Source organism: Coloeus monedula (genome assembly GCF_965178545.1).
Source record: "Coloeus monedula genome assembly, chromosome: 30".
In the NCBI taxonomy this organism is placed as follows: Eukaryota; Metazoa; Chordata; class Aves; order Passeriformes; family Corvidae; genus Coloeus; species Coloeus monedula.
Genome location: NC_138810.1, coordinates 1,426,245 through 1,452,853, shown reverse-complemented (window position 1 = coordinate 1,452,853; position 26,609 = coordinate 1,426,245). Strand labels below are relative to the sequence as shown.

At 57.6% G+C, this 26,609-nt stretch overlaps 1 protein-coding gene across 1 annotated transcript; it reads left to right on the top strand.

Annotated features, from left to right (window-relative positions):
* Window positions 1-5,873: 5,873 nt before the first annotated feature.
* On the top strand, window positions 5,874-25,803 carry SLC4A8 (solute carrier family 4 member 8; the record flags this gene model as incomplete). Its single annotated transcript, XM_082299147.1, has 24 exons — window positions 5,874-5,918; window positions 10,462-10,543; window positions 11,291-11,425; window positions 11,800-11,935; window positions 12,627-12,787; window positions 13,229-13,414; window positions 14,200-14,288; window positions 14,379-14,536; window positions 14,872-14,959; window positions 15,836-15,982; window positions 16,128-16,219; window positions 16,560-16,734; window positions 16,999-17,132; window positions 17,966-18,211; window positions 18,302-18,407; window positions 19,384-19,545; window positions 20,155-20,268; window positions 20,730-20,891; window positions 21,367-21,618; window positions 22,958-23,026; window positions 23,917-24,090; window positions 24,242-24,379; window positions 24,962-25,059; window positions 25,716-25,803. The coding sequence occupies 24 exons, from the start codon at window positions 5,874-5,876 to the stop codon at window positions 25,801-25,803; spliced, it is 3,237 nt and encodes a 1,078-aa protein (XP_082155273.1).
* Between the last annotated feature and the right edge of the window lie 806 nt (window positions 25,804-26,609).

The window sequence follows — 26,609 nt, the reverse complement described above, 5'->3', positions numbered from 1 at the left end:
CAGGAGCTGTGCTCAGAGCAGGGGAGGCTCCTCCAGAGGCTGAGGGCCAGGAAGGGGCCAGTCCTGGGTGAGTGGGGCCTGCAGTGTCCCCAGAGCGCGCATTTGGGCTGGCAGGGCCGTTCCCACCTTTTTACCCTGGCAGGGCCGTTCCCACCTTTACCCTGGCAGGGCCGTTCCCACCTCTATCCCGGTGCCTGCAGGAAGCTCCCGCGGGAAGGGCGGTGGGGTGAAGGGGCTTTGAGCAGGAACGAGCCCTGAGCCCATCGTGGCTTTTGGCTCTCGCTGCTCAGGGACACTCCTGGTCCTGGGACCATCACTGGTGGTGGGGGGAGCTGGGGCTGGGGGAGGATCCGCAGCCCAGAAAACACCCAGAACCCCCTGGTTTTCCAAGGATTCCTCCTTCCCATACTCTCCTGTCCCCCCCAAACACTCACATCACTCTCATGGGGTCTGGCACCATTTTCCCAACCCTAAAATGGGAATTTTGTGGCCAGGAGGGTTCGGTTTGGACAAAGCTGTGCTGGGAAAATGCAGCCTCCCTGCCCTGGGGCTCCCTCCTTTCCACCTGTGTCCTTCCAGGACCTAAACCAAAGCCTTTCCTGGGATGAGCCTGGAGTTTGGGGGCCCAGGGATGTCCCGGTCTCCTGAGGGAGCTGATGCTCCTCCAGCCCTCCCTGGTTGTCCTCAGTGTCCTTTCTCTGCTGGCCCAGGCTCCAGAGGAGACAGGGGAGCTCTGCCAGCCCGGGGGTTCCCCAAGCCCAGCAGGAAAATGGGGCAGTGGAAAGGGAAAACAAACCCTTCAGATTGCCAGGAGTGACCCCTCTGCCTCGCTCTGTCCCGAAGACATCCCGGTGTCGCTGCCCATCCAGTGCACGGAGGACGCGGTGACGGGGGAAGGGCAGAGGTCACCTGAGAGCCACCAAAACCACCCAGGGGCTCCGACATCCTCCGCATCCAACCTGGAGGGCTCTGCTCATCCCATGGAACAGCCCCAGGCCGCCAGCAGGCTCCCCCTGAGCCCTGGGAACGGCGTTGGAACCGGAGGCGCCGCAGCTTTTGGCAGCACCGAGGGGGAGAAGGGGGATGTGCCCACCTGGATGAGGACCTGGATCCTCCCTGTCCCCCGGGAAGGAGGGAGAGCTCCCTGCAGCCCACGGGGGTTGGAGACACTAAATCCAGGGGCTGAGGGCTCCTTCCTAAATCTTCTGGACCTCTACGAAGCCCCAGAAGTGCTTGAGAGGGAAGATGCTCCCAGGGACGGGGCTCTCCCTGTGGAGGCTCCGGTGGAGATCCGAGGGCCTGTGAAGGTAATTCGGGAGGCTGGAGGGAGCTGCGGCATCAGGGACTCTTCATCCTCCTCTCCATCAGTCCCGGCCCCACGGGAAGTGTGGCAGAGTGGGGTTATTGCCCTAAAAAGTCTCTGGGCACCCAATTTTCTGGTTCCCAGGGGAATTGGGTACAGAAATCCCCCGGGGTCCCAGCCAGGACGTCCCTCCCGTGATCCTGGCGGAGGCTTTGAGGATCCCCTGGAGGAGTCAGCTGGGGGAAAAGCTCTCTGTCTCCTTTGGGTCTTCCAGTTAAACAGCTCTGAAGTATTTCCTTCCTTCTCCCGGATCTCTCCACCCCAAAACACATTTCCAAACCATTCCAAATGATTCCTGTCCTTCTGAAAGGACTTTTAAAGACCTCTTGAGCTCTGGCCCCTCAGTCCTCCTGGTGAACCTTCACCGCAGACCCGGGTCCCTGGGATGCCAAACCCATTTTCTTTCATTCCTTTTCCTAAATGAAGCCCTTAACAATTCTTCCATGGCTTCAGGGGCTGGGTATTCCCGGGGTTAACTCCTGCTTTTGGGCCATATTTGGGAGGGAGTTTTTTAAGGAGAAGGGGGAAGTGGGGCCGTGTCTGTCTGGGGAGGCCCCAAGGGGCCCTATCAGCACCCAAAGGACAACGGCACAGGGACAAGTGACAAATGGGCTCCAGTTTGCTGCTCAAAGCCAATTTTCCTCCTGGTTTGGCTCGTTGGAAGCGCTGGGGAGGCTGGGGAGCCACGTGGGCATGGGATTGTCCCGTGGAATTGATGGAGGGTGGAGCGAGGGGCGGCTCGAGCTCCCCCAGGCTCCAGCCCAGCCCTGTTGGGCACAAAAAGGTCGGGTTCTGGGGGCTGCCCCAGGCTGCTCCTGGGGGTCTCTCTGTCCCAAATCCCGCTTTTCCTTGCAGACGTCCTGGACTCCGGGCTGGGCGCTGGAGGAGGGAACGCTCGGGCCTGGCCTGTGACCTGCGCCAGGAGATCTTCCCCCCGGATGCAGCGGGACACGTGGAGTATTTGAGCCACATTTTGGCCCACCTGGAGTAGGACTTGTCTTCCCTATGGGAAATCCATGGATTTGTACCTTGACCCACGGGACGGGCTCTGGATATTCCCAAGCTGGACTCGGTGGCCTCGGAGGGCTCTTCCAGCCCTGGGGCTCTGTGGCTGATGAGGATCCTGGGATCCTGCTGCTGGTTTGGGCTGGGAGCACTTTCCACCTTCCTCGTCCTCCATGTGGAATTTGGATCACCTCGGGTGTGTTTTGGGTTACTGATCTCTGTGGATATCGAAGCCGATCCCATCCCGGGCTCTGGAGGTGTGAGGGGGAGCTGCAGCTCCCGGGAAGAGGGAATTCCTCAAAATTTGCCTTTGACTGAGTGGAAAGGAGTCTTCCATAAATAGTTAGGGATGTCTGGAAAGGCACATTGGCTTTTTCTGGGAGTTTGGAGGGTTGAGTGGGAGAATCTCAAGGTTTTTGGGGTCACTAAGGATTATTCTAATTAATTAACAGTAATTTGGGTGTTTTATGGCACTTCCATCAGTGGTATCCATATGTTTCCCAAAGGAATTCACTGCAGAAGTGCGGAATTGAGGCACAAAGCATGGACCAGCTCCAAATCCCTCTTTTCTTTGGGAAAAATCCCATCTCAGGCCTTTCTATTTTGCACGTTTCTCCCAAAGTGGATTTGGCATCTCCTGTTTGAGGAAACTTGTGTTGAAACGGAGAGCCAGGATCTCCTCTAATTCGGGAGGCATCAGGAATAATTGGGATCTCCAGCTCCAACATCTCCTCTTTGGCAGCACAGAGCAGTCAGGAGTGAAGTTTCTTCCCCAAAACGGAGCCACTTTAATGGATTTACTCGTGACAGAGCTCTGCGTGTCCCCAGGGTCCCCGGAGCCACTTTCCAAGACAAATCCCACAACTCCTTTCTCTGCACCTGCAGCTTTGACCTTGGATTCTCCATCCATGGGGATACTGGAGCTGCTTCCAGCCCTGGGTAGAACCGAGGCCTTTATTTCCCTGAAAATGGGTTTTTCCTGGGTTTTCTCGGGATTTTCTCAAGGTTTTCTCCACATCCCAGTGAACTTTCCCACCACCACCTCCTGCTCCAAGTTTCCTCCTGTGGCTCCTCAGATTAACCGGGATTATTTGATGGGGTTTTATGCTCTTCTTAGGGCAGAAACCCTCGTTTCCCAGGCGAGTCCCTGGAAGCCGCAGATCCCAAAGCCGGAGCAAAGAACCCATCAGTTCATTCCCATGGATTGCTACCAAATCGCCACAGGCACCCGGAATGGCCGGAAGGAGAATCCAGCCAGGCTCCCCTCGCCTGGAGAGCGTGGCCGGGGAGTTGAATTCCCCAAGCAGGAGCGTGGATGGTTTTCCTCAGGAGTCAAAGCCGCCAGCACGGGGCTGGTGCGGCTCCGCAGTGCCCAAAATCCTGTGGAAAATCCCACTGGGAGCGTTTGGAGTGAGCCATGAGGGAATTTTGGGCTGATCCTCCATCCCTAGTGAGCCGGGAGGGACAATGATGGAAGCTCCACACACCTGGCCTCTCTCGAGGACATTTTTAGCTGTGGGGGTGATTAATCCCCCCCTCCCAGCTGGTCCCCAGGGACACGGAGCTTCCTTTTTGGATGCAGCCCTCTCCAGGGCAGGAATGTGCCTCTGCCTCCGAAATAACCTTAATTGCAGGGTGCTGGTGGGGCCGTGGGTGGGGTGTGGTTGTTGGGGCCAGGTTGGGCTCCAGGTGGGTGGGAGTCGTTTTGGGAAAGGCAGGAGCTGGGTGAGGGCAGATTCCCGTAAGGAGAAGTTGGAAAATCAGGATTGGGTGAAAGCTGGGCCAGGAGAACTCGGGGATGAGGGTGTCCAGCTCCAAGCGGGGATGGAACCGGCCACAGCGCTCCTGGGGAAACCACGGCAGCAAAAACGCAGCTGGAAATGGCATTTTGGGTGGGAAATGTTCATTTTTGAGGGTTTCTAAATTCGGGGTCTGGGCCGTGGGAGGGGGAAGGGGCTGCCCAGGTGCCGGGCGTGTCCTGACACCGAGCTCTGGGCACTAATCCCGAAACACCCCCAGATTCCAGCACCCAACTCCTCTGGGGCCACATTTTCAGAGGAGACAAAAGAAATGAGGGTGGGGCAGGGCGGGATTTCATCCCTCTAATGGGAGAGTGAGGAAAAAGGGAAATTTCCTGCCCAGGAACAGCACTTCTCTTAAGGAAAAACTCTCTGCTGTGGCTGTCCCAAACCTCCTGGGAGCTGCCATAGGAAATGAGGGAGAGGGGGATCATCTCTCCCCCCATCTGCAGCAGGAGCCCATCTGTGCCACCAGCGAGGATGGGAAGTCATTCATGACTCTGTTAATTAATAACTGACCCTCGATTTTCATCCCTCATTAAAGGAAGGGAAATGTTCCGTGATCCCGTTGTGTTTGGACACGAGCTCGAGGAGGCAGAGACTGGAAAATGGGATAAAAAAATGTGCATTTCCGAGCAACTCAGTGACTTCCAAGTGTTGTTTTTGGAAGAGTTTTAGGTGACAGCTCAACCCTCCCAAATTTCTGAGCCTTTCCTGCTGGGACAAGGGGCTTTTTGGGGAACAAAGGGCCAGGTTTGGCCTCAGGTGGGGGGAAAAGAGGGGTGGGGGATGGTGGAGGAGGCCAGGAGGGGACATGGGGGGTGAGGGGGAGGTTATGGGGTTTGGGGTGGGGATTCTCGAGGGGATGAGAGTGACCGGGGGGGGTCAGGATGGGTCTGGGGGGGTCAGGATGATGTCGGAGGTGATGCTGGGCAGGATCAGGGTGATGCTGGGGAGGGATGGTGGAGGGGAATCGCGGGTGCTGCTGAAGGAAGCTGGGAGGGGGCTGGGGGGGTCTGAGGGGATTTGGGGCTGATGCTCGAGGGGCTCAAGGGCCGGTGCTGAAGCAGAGTCGGGGCGATGCTGGGGGGGAGCAGGAGGATGCTGGGGGGGACCGAGGGTGGGCGATGGATCTGGAGAGGGGGCTCTGAAATGCTGGCGGGGGTTGGGGTGAGGGGGGAATTGGGGTGATCCTGGGGGGGTCAGGAGGACGCTGGGGGTGCTGCTGCAGCGCCCCTGGGAGGGGGTAATTCTGAGGGGGGGGCTCTGAACTGCTGGAGGGGATGGGGCTGAAGCTGGGGGGAATCCGGGTGGGGATGGGGGCAGGGGGATGCGGGGGGTCAGCTGAGGGCAGGTGCTGCAGGGAAGGAGGGGGCGGGGCTGGGGGCTAGCGGGGTGAGCCCGGGGGCGATTTCGAAGGCGGGGGGGGGGAGGGGGCGTCAGTGCGATGCTGGAGGGAATCGGGGCCGGGGGCTCTGCCGAAGCGAAACCCGCAGGAAACCCGCCGGGCATCGCCCCCCACCCGCCGGCCCTGCCTCCTCCCCCCGCCCTCCTCCTCCTCCTCCTCCTCCTCCCGCCGGCCCTGGGCGGGGTTTGGCCCCGGCGCCGGGCGATGCTGGAGCCGGTGTGAGCGGCACCGGGGCTGCAGCCGGCGGCGGCCCCCCCTGGCCCCCACCCCGGGGGGGTGCCCGGGCCCCGGCCCAGCCATGCCCGCCGGCAGCAACGAGCCCGATGGGATCCTCAGTTACCAGGTGGGGGGCGGCGGGGGGGATGCCCGGTCCCCCCGGTGCGGCCGGAGGATGCTCCGTGGCTGCTTCACTGCGGCATTTCCGACCGGGGCGGGTGAAGGGGAGCGGGGGGGGCGGGGAGGGGAGGAATCTGCAAGGGGGGGCCCCAAGGGGCGTGCGGAGGGGGGTGAAGGGCATCGGCGAGGGGGGAGGGGAGAGGGGTCCGTGAATTGGGGTGCCGGGGGTGTGGAAGGGGGAGTCCGGCCTCTGGAAGGGGGGGCAAGGCGGGGGGTGCAGAGAGGGGGCGAGAGGGGCTCAAGGTGGGCGCAGGAGGGAGGGGAAGAGGGGGGAAGGGCACCTGCGTGCTCTCTGTTGGGGGGGTCCCCACTGGGCCCCCGCCCGGCTCCTTCTCCGCATCTGGATGTGCCTCCCCTCCCTCCTGCCCCCCCCATCGGCCCTTTGGAGAGGGGACAAAGGCCACTGTCCCCGCCGAGCCCCACGCCACCCAGTCGGTGCCACCCAGTCGGTGTCACCCAGTCGGTGTCACCCAGCCGCAGCCCCGAGGTCCGGGGGGCTCCGGTGTTGTGCCCCCAGTCCGTGCCCGGTGCCGGGGGGGGGCAGGGGGCCGCTGGGTTGTTCCCCCCCCTTTTGGCGTCTCCTTGTCCCTTGCCCCCCCCGCACCCACGGGACCGGCCGGAGGAGCCGCTCTGGGTGACCACGACAGGCGGCGAATTAATGAGAGGTTGGGAATAAATTAATCTGCCCGGAAATTACAGCAGGAAAGGAGTTTCTGTCCCCTCAGCACCGGTGAGGGTCGTGTCCTGGTGATGCTCGGCTGAGACCAGCGTGGCCCTCCCCAGCCCCATTTTGGGGGTCCCGAGACCTGTCCCCTCCCCCATTTCCAGCTGTGTCCAGTCCCGATCCCAGCTCAGCTCCTGGCCCAGGAGCCGGGGGGCCCCTGGGGGTGACGCGGTACGAGGGACCCCAGGGATGGGGATGGAGGGGGTGAGGGGGGGTGTCCCTGCTCTGCCACCTCAGCAGCCCCCAGGTACCCCCTGTTGCCCTCATCCCATAAGAACGGTGGGTCAGTTATTAATTAATTATTAATTACACCTCGGGTGAGGTGAGTGACATCAATCCTCCCCGCGCTGCTGGTGGCCGCTCCTGGTGTGTCCTGGGCTGGGGACCAAGAGAGCTCAAAGCTGGTCCTGAGCCTCTGCTTGGAGCTTTTCCTCATCCTCAATTACCCCAAACCTCCTCAGAGCAGGAGTTTTTCTTTCCTGACCTGAGGAGTTGCAGGGAGTCAGGGAAACTGAGGCAGAACTCCCAAAAATCCCTCTGGGGGACACAGAATCCCAACAAAATATGGATTTGGAGAGGGGGACGGGAAGCACTGAGCTCGTGACGTGGAGGGGGATTGAAATGGGCTTTCCTGCTTTGCTCCAGCCACTCCTGATTTCATTCCTAGTAGCAACAATTCCTTTCTGTCTCCCCAAAAAACAACTTCCAGGCGGCCAAATTGAGTTTTTTCTTAGAAAACAGCAAATTGAAACAACTCTGGCTGCTCTGAAACTCCAGAGTGAGCGATGCCAAGCTCGGCATCCCCTTTCCAGCCCAGTTTGGCTGATCTGGTGGTTCCCAGGCGCTTGGCAGTGAGGAGGATGGAGAGGGAAGGCTGGTACCCATCCAGGTATCCTGGGATAACTCGTGGTTTGGAGCCACCCCTCCTTCCTGCTCCATCCCATCCCCAACCCACGGGCCCACGGCCATAAAGTCCTGAAGTCCCCCCGAATTTCCTCTGGGGATCAACCCCTCCCGGGCCATTGGAGTGGCCTGACTGAGGCTTGGGGGCTTTGGAGTTTCCTTTGGTGGCACCTCTGTGTGGTTTTGGGGACGCTGCTGCATCCAGGGAAGGGTGATGGGATGTCGGAGCACCCATGGACCCACAGGTGCCCACCTGCCCGTCCTAAAGCTCCTGGAGCTCCAATCCTGATTAATAACCCAGCAGTGGGGCTCTGAGCTTGGATCCCGGCGGGATTTTCCCTGCTCAGCCCTCGGTGTCGCCTTCCCCGGCCGGGTCATTTTACACCCGGGTCACCTTTCCGGGCAGGTGACCTTTGAGTCCGGCGGCGCCGGGGAGGGAGCTCATTAAAGCAAACGAGTCTGGAGGATGGAGATGCCGGATTAGCTCAGCTCAGGAAGCCAGGCAGAGCTGGAGAGCGAGGAGAGGAAAAATGGGGCTTGTCCGGAGTCTCCGTCCTGCGGCAGGACTGGCTCCGGCTGACGAGGATCCCCCAGGGGATGGGGCTCGTGCCAAAGAGAGACCTTCCTGGAATTCCCTTTCTGCAGGAAGTCTGGATGGAAATCAGCCCTGCCCATGATGTCTCTTTTCCTGATAGTTTGTACCTCACTTGTTCTTCGGGAATTTGGGTTTAAAATCCACCCAGAGGCTGATTGTCCTTCCCCTGGCAGGATGTGGTGTTTACACCCCGTTCCGCAGAGTTTTCTGTAAAACAGAGCTGGGTTCTTCCCGTCTGCTGTGTTCTCCAAGTGGGCAGAGTTTTGGGGAGCGTGGCTCTAAATAACCCCCGGCTTGGCACCACGGATTCCGATTCCATCCCTTTTTATCTCTGGAGCTGAGGGGCACCAGGTGCCACCTTCTCCTGGGGGAATCCAACCCTCTGATCCATCTGGAGGCTCACCCAAAACCTGGGACTGACGTGAGGATGGATGGGAATGGAATGTCCTGAGCGGGAAGGGACCCACGAGGTGACGGCAGTGACAAAGTGACCCTTTCTGGGAGAATCCCAGCGAGCACGGCCGGGGCTCTGCCAGGGGCTGCACATCCCCCCGACAGAGGGAAAACTCCCCCAAATCCTGCTGGAGTTTCCCTGGAGTGCGGGAGGGGAGGGTTGGCAAAATGTTTTTCGGGAGAGAAGGAGACTGCCTGTGTCAGCCACAGGAGGTTTGAATGTGCCACTCCCAAATCCCTCCCTTTATTCCCACTGCCGTGGGTGTGGCTCAAATTCACCATTTTACCAAAATTCCCCTTTTTCATTGCGATTCATTGAGCCCTTTCACCCCGTGCCTTTTCCAAGGTTGGAGTTTAGTCCCTTCTGGCAGCTCCGGAGGGAGCAGGGTGCCAGGAAGGGCACGAGGGCGGTGATGGATGTCACCGGAGCGAGGACGGAAAAGCCACTGGTGCAGGAAAATCTGGCTCCTGGGCAACGCGGGCAAGTCCGGGAGCGGGCGGGGAGGGAGCAACAGTCAACTCTGGAATCGTTCCTCAGGGACCAGCTGGTCATTCCCGACGGGAATGTTTGTTCCTCTTCCTCATCAAACTCCCCCGTGACTGGGACCCGAAGGTTTTCCACCCATTGCTTAAAGCAGGAATTTGGGGGCTTAAGAGCAGACTCCCTGTTAGTTTTCCCAGTGGAAATCATAATCCATTCTTTATTCTCCGTTTTCCAATAACCTCGTGGTTGGGGCATCGTGATCAATACAAGGGCAGCATTGGAAAGTTTCCTTACAAATCCCAGCTGTGGTTGCTCTGAGCTGGTTCCCGGGGCACAGGGGAGCTCCTGCTGCTGGAATTCCATCCAGCGGCCCCACCAGCTCCCCCAGTTCCCTCAGGATTTTGCTCCTTTCCCACCTTCGGTTTCAGGAATCGAAATCTGGGTGTGATTTTTGTTGTTCGAATCATTTTCGGTTGCCGCGACGGCATCGACGCGAGGATGAACCTCATCCACTCAATCATCCCAAACCTTCCCTCTGAGCCTTCGGATGAGGAATGGTTGGGAAGCTGGTAGAAAACAGGGGTGGCTGGGCATTGCAGGGGTTTTTCTTTGCATGGATGATGGGATTTTGGTTTTCTTGGATTGTCCAGGGGCACAAGGAAGGGCAAGGTGAGCAGTGGTGGCGTCTTTCCTTTAGTATTTGAGGCATAAAAGAATCATGGGATGGTTTGGGTTGGGAAACCATCGGACCTTCCCGCTCCAGCCCTCTGCCATGGACAGGGATACTTCCCACGAGCCCAGGTGGCTCAGAAATCTCAATTAAAAGATGGAAAATGCTGTTTTCCATGGAAAACTCGCACTGAGGGGAGCCCGAGCCTCACTGGGCTGAAGAGTCACCTCTGCAGGACCTTGAGGGCTTCTGGAGGTCATTGGTGGCCACGTCCTGTGGCCAAGAGCCACCCAGGGAGTCCTGCAGGAACCACCCTGAGACCAAAAGTGGCTCTTTTCCCCCAGCTTGGAAATCCTGGTGTAGCTTTTCTTTTTCAAGAAAGGAACCACAAAACCAAAGCAGGCGGTTGGATATTTTTAGGTCTGAAATGCCCGAATTTGGGTCTGAAATCCCTCTCCCCCTGTAGTAACCCTTCCGGACTCCCAGCGCGTAAACATGGACGGGTTTATTTGGGAATGGGAAAAGAACCTCCCACAAGTGCTTGTTTTTTGGGCGGTGCCTGGAGGAGAAGCCGCGTTCCTCAGGGAATGGTGGATGGACAGGGAGGGTGGAGGGAGCTCTGCACGCCCATGGCCAAAGTTTCCCTTCTTCTCCTCGTTAGAGACACGACGAGGAGGCCGTGATTGACCAGGGCAGGACAAGCAATGTGGTCAACATCCACTATGAGAAGGAGGAGCTGGAAGGTGAGATCCTGCTGGGATCCTGCTGGAGGGGCCACCGGGCCCTGGCAAAAAGTCCCTGCAATGTCCCTTGCTCGGTGTCACATCAGGAGCAGCCAAACCTGTCGTGGTTCTTGATTAAACAACAAATTATTGATCTGTTTTTTAATGTGGTGGCTCTTAAAGCCCTCGTGGAGGCCCCGGTGTGAGTCGTGGCCATGGGGTTGGGTAATTCCCATCTGCTTTTCCCACAGCAGCTGCTCCTGGCTTGGGCAGGGCGGGAGAACTGTTTGGTGTGGTGCAGATTCCCTGTTTTCCTCCTGGAGTTCATCATCACGGGACTCCTTTGATCTTTCCTTGTCACCTTGTGCCATAAAAAGATTTCAAAACTATAATTATTGCATTATCTCCCCCTTAATGAGCAAATCAGAGGGGTGGTGGTGGTGTTGGTGGTGTTGTCCAGCCCAAGCTGGAATTTGAGAAGGGTTTTGGTGCTTTCAGGGCACATTTAGGTGACCCCAAACTGTCCCTTGGTGTGAAGCTTGAGTAAAACAGGCTCGGAAAAAAAAGAACAAGTCTGGGAAAGTCAGGGATCCACTGGAATTTACATTAAGGGAAGGTGGTGTGGGATTTTTGGGGTGTCCTGTGCAGGGCCTCGATGACCCTTGTGGGTCCCTTCCCACTGAGGAGCTTCCACGATTCCGTGGTTACCTCCTGGGATGGCTGCAGCGACTGAGCCACCGCTCATTCCCGACCTCCCTGTTTTCCCAGGCCACCGGACCCTGTACGTGGGCGTGCGGATGCCGCTGGTGCGCCAGAGCCACCGGCACCACCGCGCCCACAGCCAGAAACACCGGAAACGGGAGCGGGAGAAGGACGCGGTCCCCACGGAGCAGGGATACCACTGTGAGTCCTGCCGGGGTGGCCACCACTGGCCTTCCCAGCCCGGTCCCTGTGGATGCTTGGCGTGGCTGTTTTACCAAAGAAAACTGGTTTTTTTAGCAAGACTCCCCTTTTCCCAAAGTTTTCTCCAGTTTTGGAGTTAAATCCATACTGGATTTAGGGATCGTGGTTTGAAACCGGAGGTGTGGGGAAGGAAAGCAGCTCATCCTCATGGAGGGGGGGACGGGGGCTCTGTGAGAGCCCACAGAGAGCTGTGGGACAGGGGCCAGCCCTGCATTTATGGCTGCACTGGTCCCAGTGTGATGCCACCAGCATGTGGGCGTGGCGGGATGGATCCAGGCTCAGTAATGGGATGGGGAATCTCCTCCTGTCCCCAGACACCCCATCCCAGCGGGTCCAGTTCATCCTGGGCACGGAGGAGGACGAGCAGCACGTCCCCCATGACTTGTTCACGGAGCTGGATGAGATCTGCGTGAAGGAGGGAGAAGATGCCGAGTGGAAGGAGACGGCCAGGTAAATCCCTGGGATCTGGGAAGGGCAGGAAGCGGTGTCAGGAGTGGGGTAGGTTGGATACTGGGAAAAGGTTCTTCCCCCACTGGAACAGCTCCCCAGGGAATGGTCACGGCCCCAAGGCTGCCGGAGCTCCAGGGGTGTTTGGACAAAGCTCTCTGGAGCAGGGTGGGATTTTGGGGTGTCTGGGCAGGGCCAGGGATTGGACTCGATGATCCTTGTGGGTCCCTTCCCACTCAGGAGGTTCCGTGGTTCTAGAGGTCAGGGAATGCTTGGACATTGGGATTTGGGGATTAGTTGGGATTTTGGGGGTTATCCTGGGCCAGAAGTTGGACTTGATGGTCCTTGTGTGTCCCTTCCAATTCCAGAGTTTTCATGATTCCGTGATCCTCGTAGGTCCCTTTCATCTCTGGATATTCCATGATTCCAGAGGTCAGGGACAACGCCCTCAGTGGGATTGTTGGGGTGTCCTGCACAGGGCCAGGAGTTGCACTCTGTGATCCTTGTGGGTCCCTTCCAGCTGAGGCTGTTCCATGATTGCATGACCCCTGCTGCCGGCTGTGGTGCCAGAGGAGTCCCTGTTCTCTGGGATGTGGAACCTTCCCAGCTGCAGGAACGTCCTCCTGCCGCCCCTTGGTTTTATCTGAGGGGCTGGAGCCATTCTTCTCCGTCTGATCCCACCCCAAATCCGCAGGTGGCTGAAGTTTGAGGAGGATGTGGAGGATGGGGGCGAGCGCTGGAGCAAACCCTACGTGGCCACGCTGTCCCTGCACAGCCTCTTTGAGCTGCGCAGCTGCATCATCAACGGGACGGTGCTGCTGGACGTGCGCGCCACCAGCATCGAGGACATCGCGGGTACGGGGGAAATCCTGCCCAGGGATGGGCGTTTCCAGCTGTCCCCATGGGGTTTCTGGGATTTGAGTGGGGTTTGGGTGTGCAGCTCTTGCTGGCAACGTGGGGTCCATTGGAAAGCGATTTTTGGGGTTAGAGAGCGACTGGAGGAAGTTCTGCAGCAGAAAGAGAACATTCTGCAGTAAAAGGGGAATGTTCTGCAGTAAAAGGGGAATGTTCTGAGGTAAAAGGGGAATGTTCTGCACATTTTTGAGTGTTTCCGGGCCTGGCTCTTCGGCTCTCCCTGAGAGCTGACCTTCGTTCAATAACGATTCATTCCAAGCCATTTACCCCCATTACACTGATTTCATTTGCCCTCCACACCCCGGAGCTCAGGGCTTTAAAGGCAGAGTGGCTCTGGCAGGGCCCGTTTGTGCTCTGACCTTGTGTCCCTGTCCCACCCAGACCTGATCCTGGCCCAGCAGGAGCCGTCCCCGGAGTTCGACGAGCGCACGCGGGCCAAGGTTCGGGAGGTGCTGCTGAAGAAGCACCACCACCAGAACGAGAGGAAAAGGAACAACCTCCTGCCCATCGTGCGCTCCTTCGCCGACGTCAGCAAGAAACAGGACCTGCACCTGCTCGAGAAGCCAGGTGAGGTCCTGCGGGGTTTGGGACCAGGTGAGGTCCTGTGGGGTTTGGGACCAGGTGAGGTCCTGCGGGGTTTGGGACCAGGTGAGGTCCTGTGGGGTTTGGGGCCAGGTGAGGTCCTGCCAGGATTTGGAGCCAGGTGAGGTCCTGTGGGGTTTGGGACCAGGTGAGGTCCTGCAGGGTTTGGGACCAGGTGAGGTCCTGCCAGGGTTTGGGGCCAGGTGAGGTCCTGCAGGGTTTGGGACCAGGTGAGGTCCTGCAGGGTTTGGAGCCAGGTGAGGTCCTGCAGGGTTTGGAGCCAGGTGAGGTCCTGCGGGGTTTGGGACCAGGTGAGGTCCTGTGGGGTTTGGAGCCAGGTGAGGTCCTGCGGGGTTTGGGGCCAGGTGATGTTTCTGCCATGTTTAACCATGAGGTGAAGGTTTCTCCTGGGATTTGGCACCAGGCGAGGGTTCCTGACAGATTTTAGCACCAGGTGAGGGTTTCTGGAGGCGATTGTCACCAGGTGAAGGTTTCTGTCAGATTTGGCCCCAGGTAAAGTTTTCTCCAGGAATTTGCTTCGGGTGAAGTTTTCTCCCAGGGCTTTAGCACCAGGTGAGGTCTTCTGCCTGTCTTTAGCATGAGGTGAAGGTTTCTCCCAGGATCTAACACCAGCTGAGGGTTTCTCCAGGCTTTGGCACCAGGCAGGGGTTTCTGGGTGACTTTGTCCCCATTAGACTTGTTCTGGCAAAAGAGAAACACCCCAGCTCCTCCTTTCCCCCCTTTCTCAGTGTCTTTCTCTTCCCTCCCAGCCCAAACCCTCACCCCTCACCCTTCTCCCACCACCGCAGAAGCTAAAAACGGGGTGACCCCTGAGACCAGCGCCATGGACCTGAGCAAGGTGAGACCCCTGCCCCTCTCCCACACCTCCAGGGGGACCCTGAGGGCTTCATTTTTGGGGAATTCCCTGAGAATCGCTGGTCCTGCCCAGGCGGAGCTGCACTTCATGAAGAAAATTCCCAGCGGAGCCGAAGCGTCCAACGTGCTGGTGGGAGAGCTGGATTTCCTCCAGCAGCCCCTCGTGGCCTTTGTCCGCCTGACCCCCGCTGTGCTCCTGTCGGGAATGACGGAAGTTCCCATCCCAACAAGGTCTGAAGGACAAGCACAAAGTTTTTATTTGAAAAAACCCCAAACCCGCCTCAAATTGCCCCACGATTCGGGGCCCAAGGGAACAAGCGGGAGCTGCATGTTTCTCCCATGCCGCTCCTCACCTTCCTCCCTTCCCTGCTGGATCTTTGAAACGTACAGACCAATTTTAGTGGAATTGGCCCCAAAATGAGATTTGTGATTGGTTTTGGTGAACAATTCAGCCCACGGAGGAGGCGGGGAACCAGCATGTTCACCCTTGCGGTCCCAGGGATTTCCCTGGGTGCTCTTGGAATGAAGCCGCGTTTCCCTCTCTCAGTTTGGTTTTCCTTGCCCAGGTTCCTGTTTGTTCTGCTGGGGCCAGGAGGAAAAGCCCATCAGTACCACGAGATCGGCAGGTCCATGGCCACCACCATGACAGACGAGGTGTGACGAGATAAGAGGGATCTCGGGGTCACTTTTGGGGTTCTTCACCATTCCCTGTCCCTGGAGCAGTGAGGAAGAGGATTTGCTGTCCCAGCCCTTCATTTGCACCCCAAACCAGGCAGATTTACATCAACCCAAATCCTGGGGACTGAAACCCCCTCTGGGTGCATCCTACACCCCATCCTTCCCTACGGGGTACCCAGGACATTGTCCCCAGTGGTGGCGTTGCCCGGGCCAGAAGAACTCCTTCCCTTTAAGCCAAAGCCTCCAGTGTGGCCACGAGGGGCAGGGCTGAAATCCCACCCGGGGTTCATCCTGCACCTCATCCTTCCCACATCCAGGGCTGGCACCATCCCAGTGGTGGCACTGCCAGGGTGGTAGAACTTCTCCTCAAGGCCATGAGGGACGGTGGCCTCATGGAGGAGATGATTACAAGCACCACAAAGCCCAGATTTTTCCTGTTGGGGGAATATTTCTGGCTGCCAGGAGATTTGGGGAAGACGATCCTGCTGTAGCCAGAGGGGAGCTGCCCTGGTGAGGGCACCCGGGGTGGGCTCTGCTCTCACCTGGGCTGGGCTGTGCCCTCACCCAGTCTGGGCTCTGCTCTCACCTGGGCTGGGCTCTGCTCTCACCCACTCTGGGCTCTGCTCTCACCCAGTATGGGCTCTGCTCTCACCCAGTCTGGGCTCTGCTCTCACCCGGGCTGGGCTCTGCTCTCACCCACTCTGAGCTCTGCTCTCACCCACTCTGAGCTCTGCTCTCACCCACTCTGAGCTCTGCTCTCACCCAGTCTGGGCTCTGCTCTCACCCACTCTGGGCTCTGCTCTCACCCAGGGTGGGCTCTGCTCTCACCACCTGGAGGTCTCCTCTGGGCAGGTTTTCCATGACGTTGCCTACAAAGCCAAGGACCGGGCTGACCTCGTGGCCGGCATCGACGAGTTCCTGGATCAGGTGACGGTGCTGCCGCCGGGAGAGTGGGACCCATCCATCCGAATCGAGCCCCCCAAAAACGTCCCCTCCCAGGTGAGTGCTGCAAGGGGGACGGGCAGCACAACAACGCAAATTCTGCTAAACTTGGAATTCCACACCCAGGCCAGGAGCAAAACAAGCCGGTGGTTGATAATATACCAGAAAAAGACCTGTTTTGAGCTGAATTCCGTGTTCACAGGAAAAGAGGAAGATGCCGGGAGCTCTGGATGAGAGTTCTTCCCACAGCAAGCCGGAGAAACACAGCGGTCCTGAACTGGAGCGGACTGGGAGGTGGGAGCTCTCCTGGTTTGGGGCCGCCTTCTGTTTTGCCTCCAAAATCTGAGCAGGCACCTCCCCTTCCAGCAGCTTTTGGGGTCACCTGGTTCAGTGAAGCGGCTCCACGTTGCCACCTTGGTCCCCTGGGCTGGGCAGGGGGACACCTGGGCAGGAGGGAGATTTGGGCAGGGGGGACACCTGGGCAGGGGGGACACCTGGGCAGGGGGGCCCAGCCCCAGCATGGGCACCCTCAGGTTTTCTGGCTTTGGGGTGGCGGCAGGTCTGGAAACCCCTGCAGGTTTCTGCACAAAGGACACCAAACATGCTCTCCCAGCCTGGCTTTTCCTCCCTCCAGGCTCTTTGGAGGGCTGGTCCTGGATGTGAAGCGCAAGGCCCCGTGGTTCTGGAGTGACTTCCGGGACGGTCTGAGCCTGCAGTGCCTGGCGTCCTTCCTGTTCCTCTACTGTGCCTGCATGTCCCCCGTCATCACCTTCGGGGGACTGCTGGGGGAGGCGACCCACGGCCACATCGTGAGCTCCTCCCTCTGCCAGGAGCCCCGGGAGGGGGAAACGCCCCAAACGGACCCCCCTGGGCTGCTGGGGAGTGTCCCTGCCCATGGCGGGTGTTTGGAACCCAAACCATTCCCTGCCAGCCCAACCCGCTGGTCCCTTCCAACCCAACCCACTCCATCATCTTTGAAATCTCTTTGCTGCTGTGAATTTCCTTTGGGTTTTTTGGGGGGGTTTTTATCCCTAATGATTTCTTTACTCTCTGCTCCCTCTCTTCCCTGTCAGAGTGCCATGGAGTCCCTGCTGGGAGCATCCATGACGGGCGTGGTTTATTCCCTCTTTGCTGGCCAACCCCTCACCATCCTCGGCAGCACCGGGCCCGTCCTGGTCTTTGAGAAGATTCTCTACAAATTCTGCAAGTGAGAAGTTTGTCTTCTATTTTTTTGGGGAAAAGATGTTTTTCTTTTTTGGGGTGGGGAGAAGATGTTTTTCTTCTCATTTTCTCGGTGGCAGTTGTCAGATTTAAGTTGTTTGCTGGGTCACAAAGGTCTCATGCTGCTGCTGTAGCACAGGAAGGGTGAGAGCCCTCGGGCTTGGGGGTCGTTTGGGGTTTTGGCTTGGGGTCATTTTGGGTTTTAGGGTTAAAATGAAGCAGTGGGAGGAGGAGGAACCAGAGGCTCTGGATGGATGCCCAGGGAAGGTGAGACAAATCACTGTGGTTTGGGAATGAGGGAGGCTTTGTTTTCCACTGAGTACAAAACTTTTAAACCTGATTTTTGCTGGAGGAGGAAATAGATTTCGCCCAAATATCCAAATAGTTTTCAATTGGAATAGTTTGAGTTTTGGGGAATTTTTGAACAAGTAGAAGTTTCTCCTGGGAAACGTCTCTTTTCCATGACCGTCCTTCCATCTTGGTGACGTTGGTGTGACACTGCAATTAAACTTCTCATTAAGCCCCAAGTTGCCGGTGGGTGACCGGGGCAAACCCAGCTGGTTTTGGTGTCGGGGCTCTGGGGGATGTGGGAGAACCTTCCACAACTTCAATCAGCCTTCAAGGCATTATGACAACCTTAATTAATGCTAATTAAACACTTGGCTTCTCCACCCACACCCTGCAACCTCAAGGATGTGGAAACCTCAGTTACCACCTGCAGCCGCCACACGCTCCCAAATTGCTCCTGATTTTCCCTGGAGAACAGCTTGGCTCCGAGGCCTGTGCTGGCCTTTCCCCAGGAGTTTTGTGCTTTTCCAGGGAATACACGCTCTCCTATCTGTCCCTGCGGACCTGCATCGGGCTCTGGACTGCGTTCTTCTGCGTGGTGCTGGTGGCCACGGACGCCAGCTGCCTGGTGTGCTACATCACCCGCTTCACCGAGGAGGCCTTCGCCTCCCTCATCTGCATCATCTTCATCTACGAGGCCCTGGAGAAGCTGAGCCACCTGCGGGAGACCTTCCCCGTGCACATGCACAGCAAGCTCGACCTCCTCACCATCTATTAGTGGGTGTTCTCCTCCTCATCCCTCTGCAGGTGCCCCAGGGGCTGTCCCGGCACTGTTCCCTCAGCCCTGTCCCGCCTTCCCTCCTCCAGCTGTAAGTGTGAGCCCCCGGCTCATCCCAGCAACGAAACCCTGCGCTTCTGGCGGAGCAACGGGATCAACGTGTCAGGAATCGCCTGGGGAAACCTCACAGTAACCGTAAGTGCCCCGGGCCACCGGTTCCTCTTGGAGGCCAGGGGAGGCCAGGGCCGTTCACAGGTGCCAAAGGCACCATCTTCAGGTGACTTTGGGCTTCAAAGTGCTCTGAGAAGTCCCTGCTGAAATCTCATGGGTACTTTTAACCTGCTTGGTCCTGCGAAGGAGAGCCCACCTTGCCCAGCCCACCTTGCCCAGCCCACCTGTCCTAGCCCACGTTGTCCAGCTCACGTGACCCAGCCCACGTTGCCCAGCTCACCTGGTCCAGCCCACCTGGTCCAGCCCACCTTGCCCATCCCACCTTGCCCACCTCACTTTGTCCCCAAGCCGGGCTGTGGGACCGGGATCGAGGTTAAGGCAGTGCTTTGATTCTTGGAGCTTTGGAGGACTGCAGTTGCTGCCTGAAGGCCGTGATTGGCTCCCTTAATTGGTTCCTAAGGACTCCAGGCCCTGCTGTCTGTGGGGTCTCGCATAAATTTGCATGTCTGAGCAGCCCCACAGGACTGTCCCTGGAAGCAGAGCCCAGGTGAGGGACAGGAGCTCTTTGGGAGCTCTTCAGCCCCTTTTGGCCTTGTCCTGTGAGCCCCGACTGCAAAGGGAGGATTTGTCTCTTTTTTCCTCCCATGGTTGTCCCAGCCCTCCTTCCCTGCTCCGTCTTTATCCACCAATTTCCAGCTTTTCCTTCCCCCTGGTGTTTTCCTCAGCCACGGTGGAGCAGAGGATGTCCCACCACATCCCACCTCTGCTCCTCTCCGTGTAATTCCAGCTCCACGTGTCACTTGTTCAGCCGCTGCTGCCCATTAAATATATTTACCTATTTATAATATACTGATATATTTACAATACATTGGTATATCGATAATATATTTACATTCATAACTTCTGTGGCAGCTGCAGGATCACAGATCTTGCACCAAGACCCTCAAACCCCCCCCATTATCCTGGTTTTCCTCCGTGTCCTGATGCTCTGTTTCTCCAGGAATGTCGCTCTTTGCATGGGGAGTTCCAAGGACCTGCCTGTGGACGCAACGGCCCCTACGCGCCCAACGTCCTCTTCTGGTGCTGCATCCTCTTCTTCTCCACCTTTGCCCTGTCGAGTTTGTTGAAGAAGTTTAAAACCAGCCGTTACTTCCCAACCAGAGTAGGTGGAAGGTGGTGGCCGTGACAGGCTCCCCGCTCCTTTCCCAAAATGCCATCCCTGGAGCGCTGAAGGATTCGCCAGCACTCGGCCAGGCTGGGAAGTCCTGACCTTGGATGTCCCTCCCTCATTTCCATGAGTGCAGAGAGGTTGCAGCATTCCCCGCCCGCCTCACGACCTGTTCCAGAGCGATGCTTGTTGGCTCAGGCAGTGGGAAATCAGCTCTTCCAAAGTTATTTCTTTTCTTTTCACCTTCTGAGCATCATTTGCTGGAGTGGCATTCAAATGAGGAGTTGCCATGGAAAAACAGGAACAAGTGGTGCCTCAGTGCCTTATTCCCCTTTTACCCAGCAGTGTGGTGCCTTTCCTCATTTTTAGTATTTTTGTTACTGTTTGAATTAAAATTTGAACTTTCCCCCTAATTAAACTCCTTCTACTGTCCCCCAGCAGATCCCCAGATCTCCAACACGCAGCAATATCCGCCCAAGGGAGTTGGCTGCGTTTCCTCGGAGTGGTGGGATTTTAGGAATTAACCAGTCCAAACGTCGGGGGTGTCCCCAGATTTCCCATCTTGTGTCCTGGCCCCCTCTCAGCCCCGGTTTCTCGCCCCAGGTCCGATCCACAGTGAGTGACTTTGCTGTGTTCCTCACCATCGTCATCATGGTGCTCATCGACCTCGGGATCGGGATCCCGTCCCCCAAGCTCCACGTCCCCCACATGTTCAAGGTATCGGGGGGGGTTGGTGGAGAAGGCTTTTGGCACCTCAGGTGCCACCAGGTGATGTCAGGGCAGGTCAGGGCGGGGTTGGAGGAGGTGCTGGTGGTGAAACCATCTCCTCTTAGACATCCAAGGGCATCGACCCCCCCTGGAAATCAGGAGACAGCCCCAAAACCAGACACTGACCAGGAGAACCATCTCCGGCAGGACAGGGCTGGGCTGGAGGAGGTGCTGGTGGTGTGAGCATCTCCTCTGCCACATCCAAGTGCATCGATTCCTTCCTGTCTTTGGGAAGACAGCTCCAAAACCAGGGGAGAGAGAGCACTGGGAGAGAGGACTCTGGCACAGTAGAGGCCCCCGGGAGAGGGTGACACGAAGCCAGGGCTAGGAAATGCCTGGACACAGGGCTGGAGGGGAATGGAGGCCAGGGAAGGGTTTGGGCTGGGGGCTGATCCCGCCGTGTGTTGCAGCCCACCAGGGACGACCGTGGGTGGCTCATCAACCCCATCGGGCCCAACCCGTGGTGGACGGTGTTGGCCGCGCTCATCCCGGCCCTGCTCTGCACCATCCTCATCTTCATGGACCAGCAGATCACGGCCGTCATCGTCAACAGGAAGGAGCACAGGCTCAAGGTGAGGGGCTGCAGGGGTTCAGCCCATCGCCACCTGCTTTGGGAAGGTTTGGGATAACACCAGGCTGTGTGGCAGGAGCTCTCCTGGACGCGGGGACGGGATGACAGCTTTTGGGAGCAGCAGATGAATCTTGGAGTGAGGGAGAAGGTGTTTTTGTTTTCAAAAGTCAGTGGCAGCTCCAGGGATCTCTCAGAGCCACCTCCTACCTGCAAGTGCTGGGAATTTCTTTATGAATGAAAAAATAATCAGTTTTTAAATGATTTCTGAGAAGCAGAAATGGTACAAACCCTCCAGACCCATTTTGTCTGATCCCGTCAGATTTTCATGCAAGACGTGAAATCCACGTTTGATTTCAGTTCTTATTTCAAACCTTATTTAAGTTTTCCAGAAGTTGACTTGTGCTTGAGCAGGGTCTGAGTCCTGTGGTGTTGTCCTGCTCCCTGAGGGATGCTCCCACTCCCCTTTTGCTCCCCAGAAAGGCTGTGGGTACCACCTGGACCTGTTCATGGTGGCTGTGATGCTCGGGGTGTGCTCGGTGATGGGGCTGCCCTGGTTCGTGGCCGCCACCGTGCTGTCCATCACCCACGTGAACAGCCTCAAAGTGGAGTCCGACTGCTCTGCGCCGGGGGAGCAGCCCAAGTTCTTGGGGATCCGGGAGCAGAGAGTCACCGGCCTGATGATCTTCGTGCTCATGGGCTGCTCCGTCTTCTTCACCTCCGTGCTCAAGGTAAGCGCGGGATGGGAGGCACCTGGTGGCCGCCGGAGTTTGGGAGGGGATGCAAGATTAGGCTTCTCCCCCAGGGAGGTGATCCCAACGCCAGGATGGGAACCAGCCACGGTGGCTTCCCAGCCCTTCAGACCCAGTTTGGGCTGCTCAAGCCAAGCAAACAAGACAAATCCTTGAATTCCCAGGTGTCCCCCAGACCCTCTGTAGTGGGGGGGATCCTGGCTGGATCCCACCAAAGCTGGTCCATCCCTGCCCTTCCCAGCGGGATTGGAGAGAAAATAGAACAAAGGTTCATGGCTTGAGACAAGGACAGGGACAGATCCCTCACCAATCATGATCATGGGAAAACAGGCTGGAATTAGGGATATTAATTGAATTTATTACTGACAAAATCACAGCAGGAAAATGAGAAGTAAAACCAGACCTTAAAAATTCCTTCCCTCCCTCCCTCCCTCCCTCCCTCCCTTCCTTCCGAATTCCGAATTCCTTCCGAATTCCTTCCTTCCGAATTCCTTCCGAATTCCTTCCTTCCTCCCTCCCTCCCTCCCCTGCTGCACCGTCGGTCCCTCCCAGCTCTCCACAAACTGCTCCAGCGTGGATCACTCTTCCAGGCCTCAGTCCTTCAGGAAGGGGCTGCTCCAGCCCCGCTCAGCAGCGGGTCCATCCTGGAGCCAGCTGGAATTGGCTGTGCCAGACGTGGAAGAAACTCCCAGCAGCTTCTCACGGAGGCCACCCCTGTGAGCCCCTGCTCCCCAGACATGGCCACACAAACCCAGCACACCCAGCCCTGTTTTGGGGTAGAATTTAGCAATTTCAGACAGGCAAGAGTTTATTGGCTGCAATTCACTCCCCCAAGAGCCTCGTCAGAGCCATTCCCAGGAGCTGAACCCTCAGAGTTCCCCCCACGGGCTTCCCTGCCTGTTCTTCCCACCAAACAATCCCAGCTCCAGGTTCCAGGGAGCCACAATCCCAACTCCAGGCTAAGGGGAGCCACAATCCCAGCTCCAGGCTCCAAGGAGATGTCACTTCCCTGCCTTCCCACAAGAGTTTGTCGGGATCATTTGTTCCCCCCCCAGGAGGTCTCAGGTGGTTGGTAGATGAAAGGTGCTCCTCATGGGTGAAATCCTCTCATTGTCTCCAAGCTCTCTGGAAAAGAGGATTATTCTGGTGGAATGTTACTCCAAAGATCAGCCTCACACCGAGCCCAAAATCTGTGCTGGATAAAATCCAGCGTGGGAAAGCCGGGAATCTTCAGGCAGTGCCTGAGGAAGGAGTGCTGACAGAGAGGGGCAATGCTGCAGGTGAAAGGGGAGCCAGGAATTTATTGCTTTTCCCGCAGTTTATCCCGATGCCGGTGCTTTACGGGGTCTTCCTGTACATGGGGGTCTCGTCGCTCCGAGGAATCCAGGTACGGCTGCTCCGGGGAATTTCCTCCTCCTGAAGGCCTTGGGATGGGAAAAATGTCTCTGAAAGCTGGAAATGCAAATGTTTTGTGTCACGGACCCGTGGGTGGGGGCTCAGGAGGTTTGTAGGGCTGGGAGGAACCAGTTCAGCACTGGGAGAAACCAGTTCAGCACTGGGAGGGCCAGATCAGCACTGGGAGAACCCAGTTCAGCACTGGGAGGAACCAGATCAGCACTGGGAGGAACCAGTTCAGCGCTGGGAGAGCCAGTTCAGCACTGGGAGGAACCAGTTCAGCACTGGGAGGAACCAGTTCAGCACTGGGAGGAACCAGATCAGCACTGGGAGAGCCCAGTTCAGCACTGGGAGAACCAGTTTAGCGCTGGGAGGAACCAGTTCAGCGCTGGGAGGACCCAGTTCAGCGCTGGGAGGAACCAGTTCAGCACTGGGAGAAACCAGTTCAGCACTGGCAGAGCCTAGTTCATCACTGGCAGAGCCCAGTTCAGCACTGGCAGAGCCCAGTTCAGCACTGGGAGGACCCAGTTCAGCACTGGGAGAACCAGTTCAGCGCTCTCTGTTTGAGGCTTTAGGGCACGTTGGTGTTTGGTGATGGGAAATTGGGGGAATTCAGTGGGAAGGGAAGGAAATTCCACAGGTGCGAATCCTCGCTGGGGCATTCCCTGGGCCCAGAGATGCCGACCAGAGAAAAACCTGGAAGAGCTGGAATTTGGTGGGCAAAGCCAGCTGGTCTCTGGATGGAGTGGAGGGAAAAGAGGCGCTGCTCCCGGAGGAGCAGGACGGGATCCTGGATTTCTCCTTGCCCCCGAAACCTCCCCACCCCAGCAGCTCCAGGGGCTTTGGCAGCGCCCAGGTGACGCCGTCTCCTTTTCCCTGCAGTTCTTCGACCGCCTGAAGCTGTTCTGGATGCCGGCCAAGCACCAGCCGGATTTCATCTACCTGCGCCACGTGCCCCTGCGCAAGGTGCACCTCTTCACGCTCATCCAGCTGCTCTGCCTCGTCCTGCTCTGGGCCATCAAAGCTTCCCGCGCCGCCATCATCTTCCCCATGATGGTGAGAGATGGTATTCCCGGTATTCCCGGTATTCCCAGTGTCCCCGGTGCTCCCAGTGTTCCTGGTGTCCCTGGTGCTCCCAGTGCTCGCAGCCCTGGAGGGATGGGCAGCACCATCTCTGGCCTCACCCATCTTCCCTTTCCTCCTGCAGGTTTTGGCTCTCGTTTTTGTCCGGAAAGTGATGGATTTCTGCTTCTCCAAGCGGGAGCTCAGCTTCCTGGATGACCTCATGCCAGAAAGCAAGAAGAAGAAGTTGGACGATGCCAAAAATGAAGCCAAAGAAGAGGAGGTAACGCCAGGAGCTGGGAACCTCTGGGCTCTGAGGTTCCCTATTGCTGCCGCAGCTCATCCTTAAATCATGGGATCATGGAATGGGTTGGGTGGGACGGGACCTCAAAGCCCCCCCAGTGCCACCCCTGCCCTGGCAGGGACTCTCCCACTGTCCCAGGCTGCTCCCAGCCCTGTCCAGCCTGGCCTTGGGCACTGCCAGGGATGGGGGAAGGGATGGGGACTCCTCGGCTTCTCTGGGTAACAGCTGTTGGGGGAACCTCAGAACTGAACCCAACAGATCCAATAGCCTGGATCCCACCTTTTTTCCCCCTAAATTCTCAGAGTTTCACACCTAAACAGAGGCATCGTTATCATTTTTTAATGAGACTTATAATAAAAATAATTATTTTTCTGCGAGGTTTGCTCCCAGCAGTGTCGGTAACCCCAAACACCTGCAGGGGAAGGTCTTGACCTGCTGCTAACGGTGCTGCGGGTCAGAGGAGAGGGCAGCGTGCCGGGTTTTTAAAGGAATTTCATTTAAAGGAATTTCATTTATCCCCTCTTGGATCAAGGAGGGAGAACTTGACTCGTCCCTTTTCAGGAGTCCCAGAAAATGATGGAAGCGGCTGCTGCGAATTCCGTCCAGCTGAAGCTGGGCAAGACCAGCAGGGTGGACACCCCAAAACCCAGCAGTGACAGGTAAAGCCCCCCAGGCCAGCACCCCCAGCAGGGTCATGGGAAGCGTCCGGCTCAGGTTTCTCCTCTTGCAGATTTGTTGTTCCCAGTCATCTTAGTGGGAAAATCCCAATTTACTGGAGGTGATGGCAGAGCTCTGACCCCACGCAGGGGCTGCATGAGTCCCGTTTTATCCCAAAACTACATCACCAGTGGCTTTCTGGGATCTGGAGACCCTCCTGCTCCCACCTGAGAGGTCACAGGGGGAAACACCAGCTGTGGGTCTGCAGCTCCGGGGCTTGATTCCCAAAATTCCTCATCCACCCAAACCACCCTCACCAGCTGAGCTCCGCTGTTCCAGGCCCTCCTGTTCCTCTGGCCGCTGCCGATGCTCTTGGTGGGGTCAGACCCATCCTCATGGGTCTGGAGAGGTGAAATTCCCCACCCAGGGCTGCTCCCTCTGCTGCCTTTCTGGGCTTTCTTTGGGCCCATTTGCCCTGTAATTAATTAGAACTAAATGAACTCCAAAGAGGTTCTTTGGTTCCAGGTTGTATTGGAATAATTTAACACCAAAAAGGGAGTTCCTGCAGGGTTTCCCCGAAATTTCTCTCCAATTTCTTTTGGCCCTGGTCTGTGGGGTCAGGTGGGTGCATCCAAGGAAGGTGGAATTTTCCTTGTAGGGCTGATCCTTCTGACATCAACATTTCGGATGAGATGTCCAAGACCACGGTGTGGAAGGCTCTGACCATGAACACAGAAACGCTCTGAATCCGGGAGGAAAGAGGTAAAGGCTCGGCTGTGGCGTGACCTTGTGGGGACAGCACATCCCCACGGCCCTCGGGCCCCCAGGGAAGAGGCAGCAGGAGCACGGACAGCGGCTCCTCTCTGCAGGGAAGCGCGGGAGCTGCACCTGCAATGCTGGGATCAGCCGGGGGCCCCACAGCCAGAGAGGCCCTGAGGGGCTGGGGGCAGCTCCAGAGCTGGGGAAGGGCTGGAGCAGCAGGGAAGGGGCTGGAGAACTCCTGAGGAAACTGGGAAAGGGCTCAGCCTGGAGCAAAGGAGGCTCAGGGGGGACCTTGTGGCTCTGCACAAGCCCCTGACAGGAGGGGGCAGCCAGGGGGGGTCGGGATCTGCTCCCAGGGAACAGGGACAGGAGGAGAGGGAACGGCCTCAGGCTGGGCCAGGGCAGGGTCAGGTTGGATGCTGGGGAAAATTCCTTCCTGGAATGGTTGTCCAAGGCCTGGCAGAGCTGCCCAGGGCAGTGGTGGAGTCACCATCCCTGGAAGAGCTCCCAGACCATGGATGTGGCACTGGGGGACGTGGCCAGCGGTGAACACGGCGGTCGATGGTTGGACCTGAGGATCTCAAACACCTTTTGCAACCTGAACAGTTCCACGGATCTCTGATTCTGGGTCGTCCACTGATGATGCTCTCCCTCTTTCCCTCTTTCCCTCTTTCCCTCTTTGCCCCCATTCCCACGTTTAGGCGCCTCGACGCCGCCGTCGGGGAGCAGGAACGTGACTCAGGGATGTGCCAAGGCAGACACGGAGGAGCGGCTCGTTTCCCATCCGAGG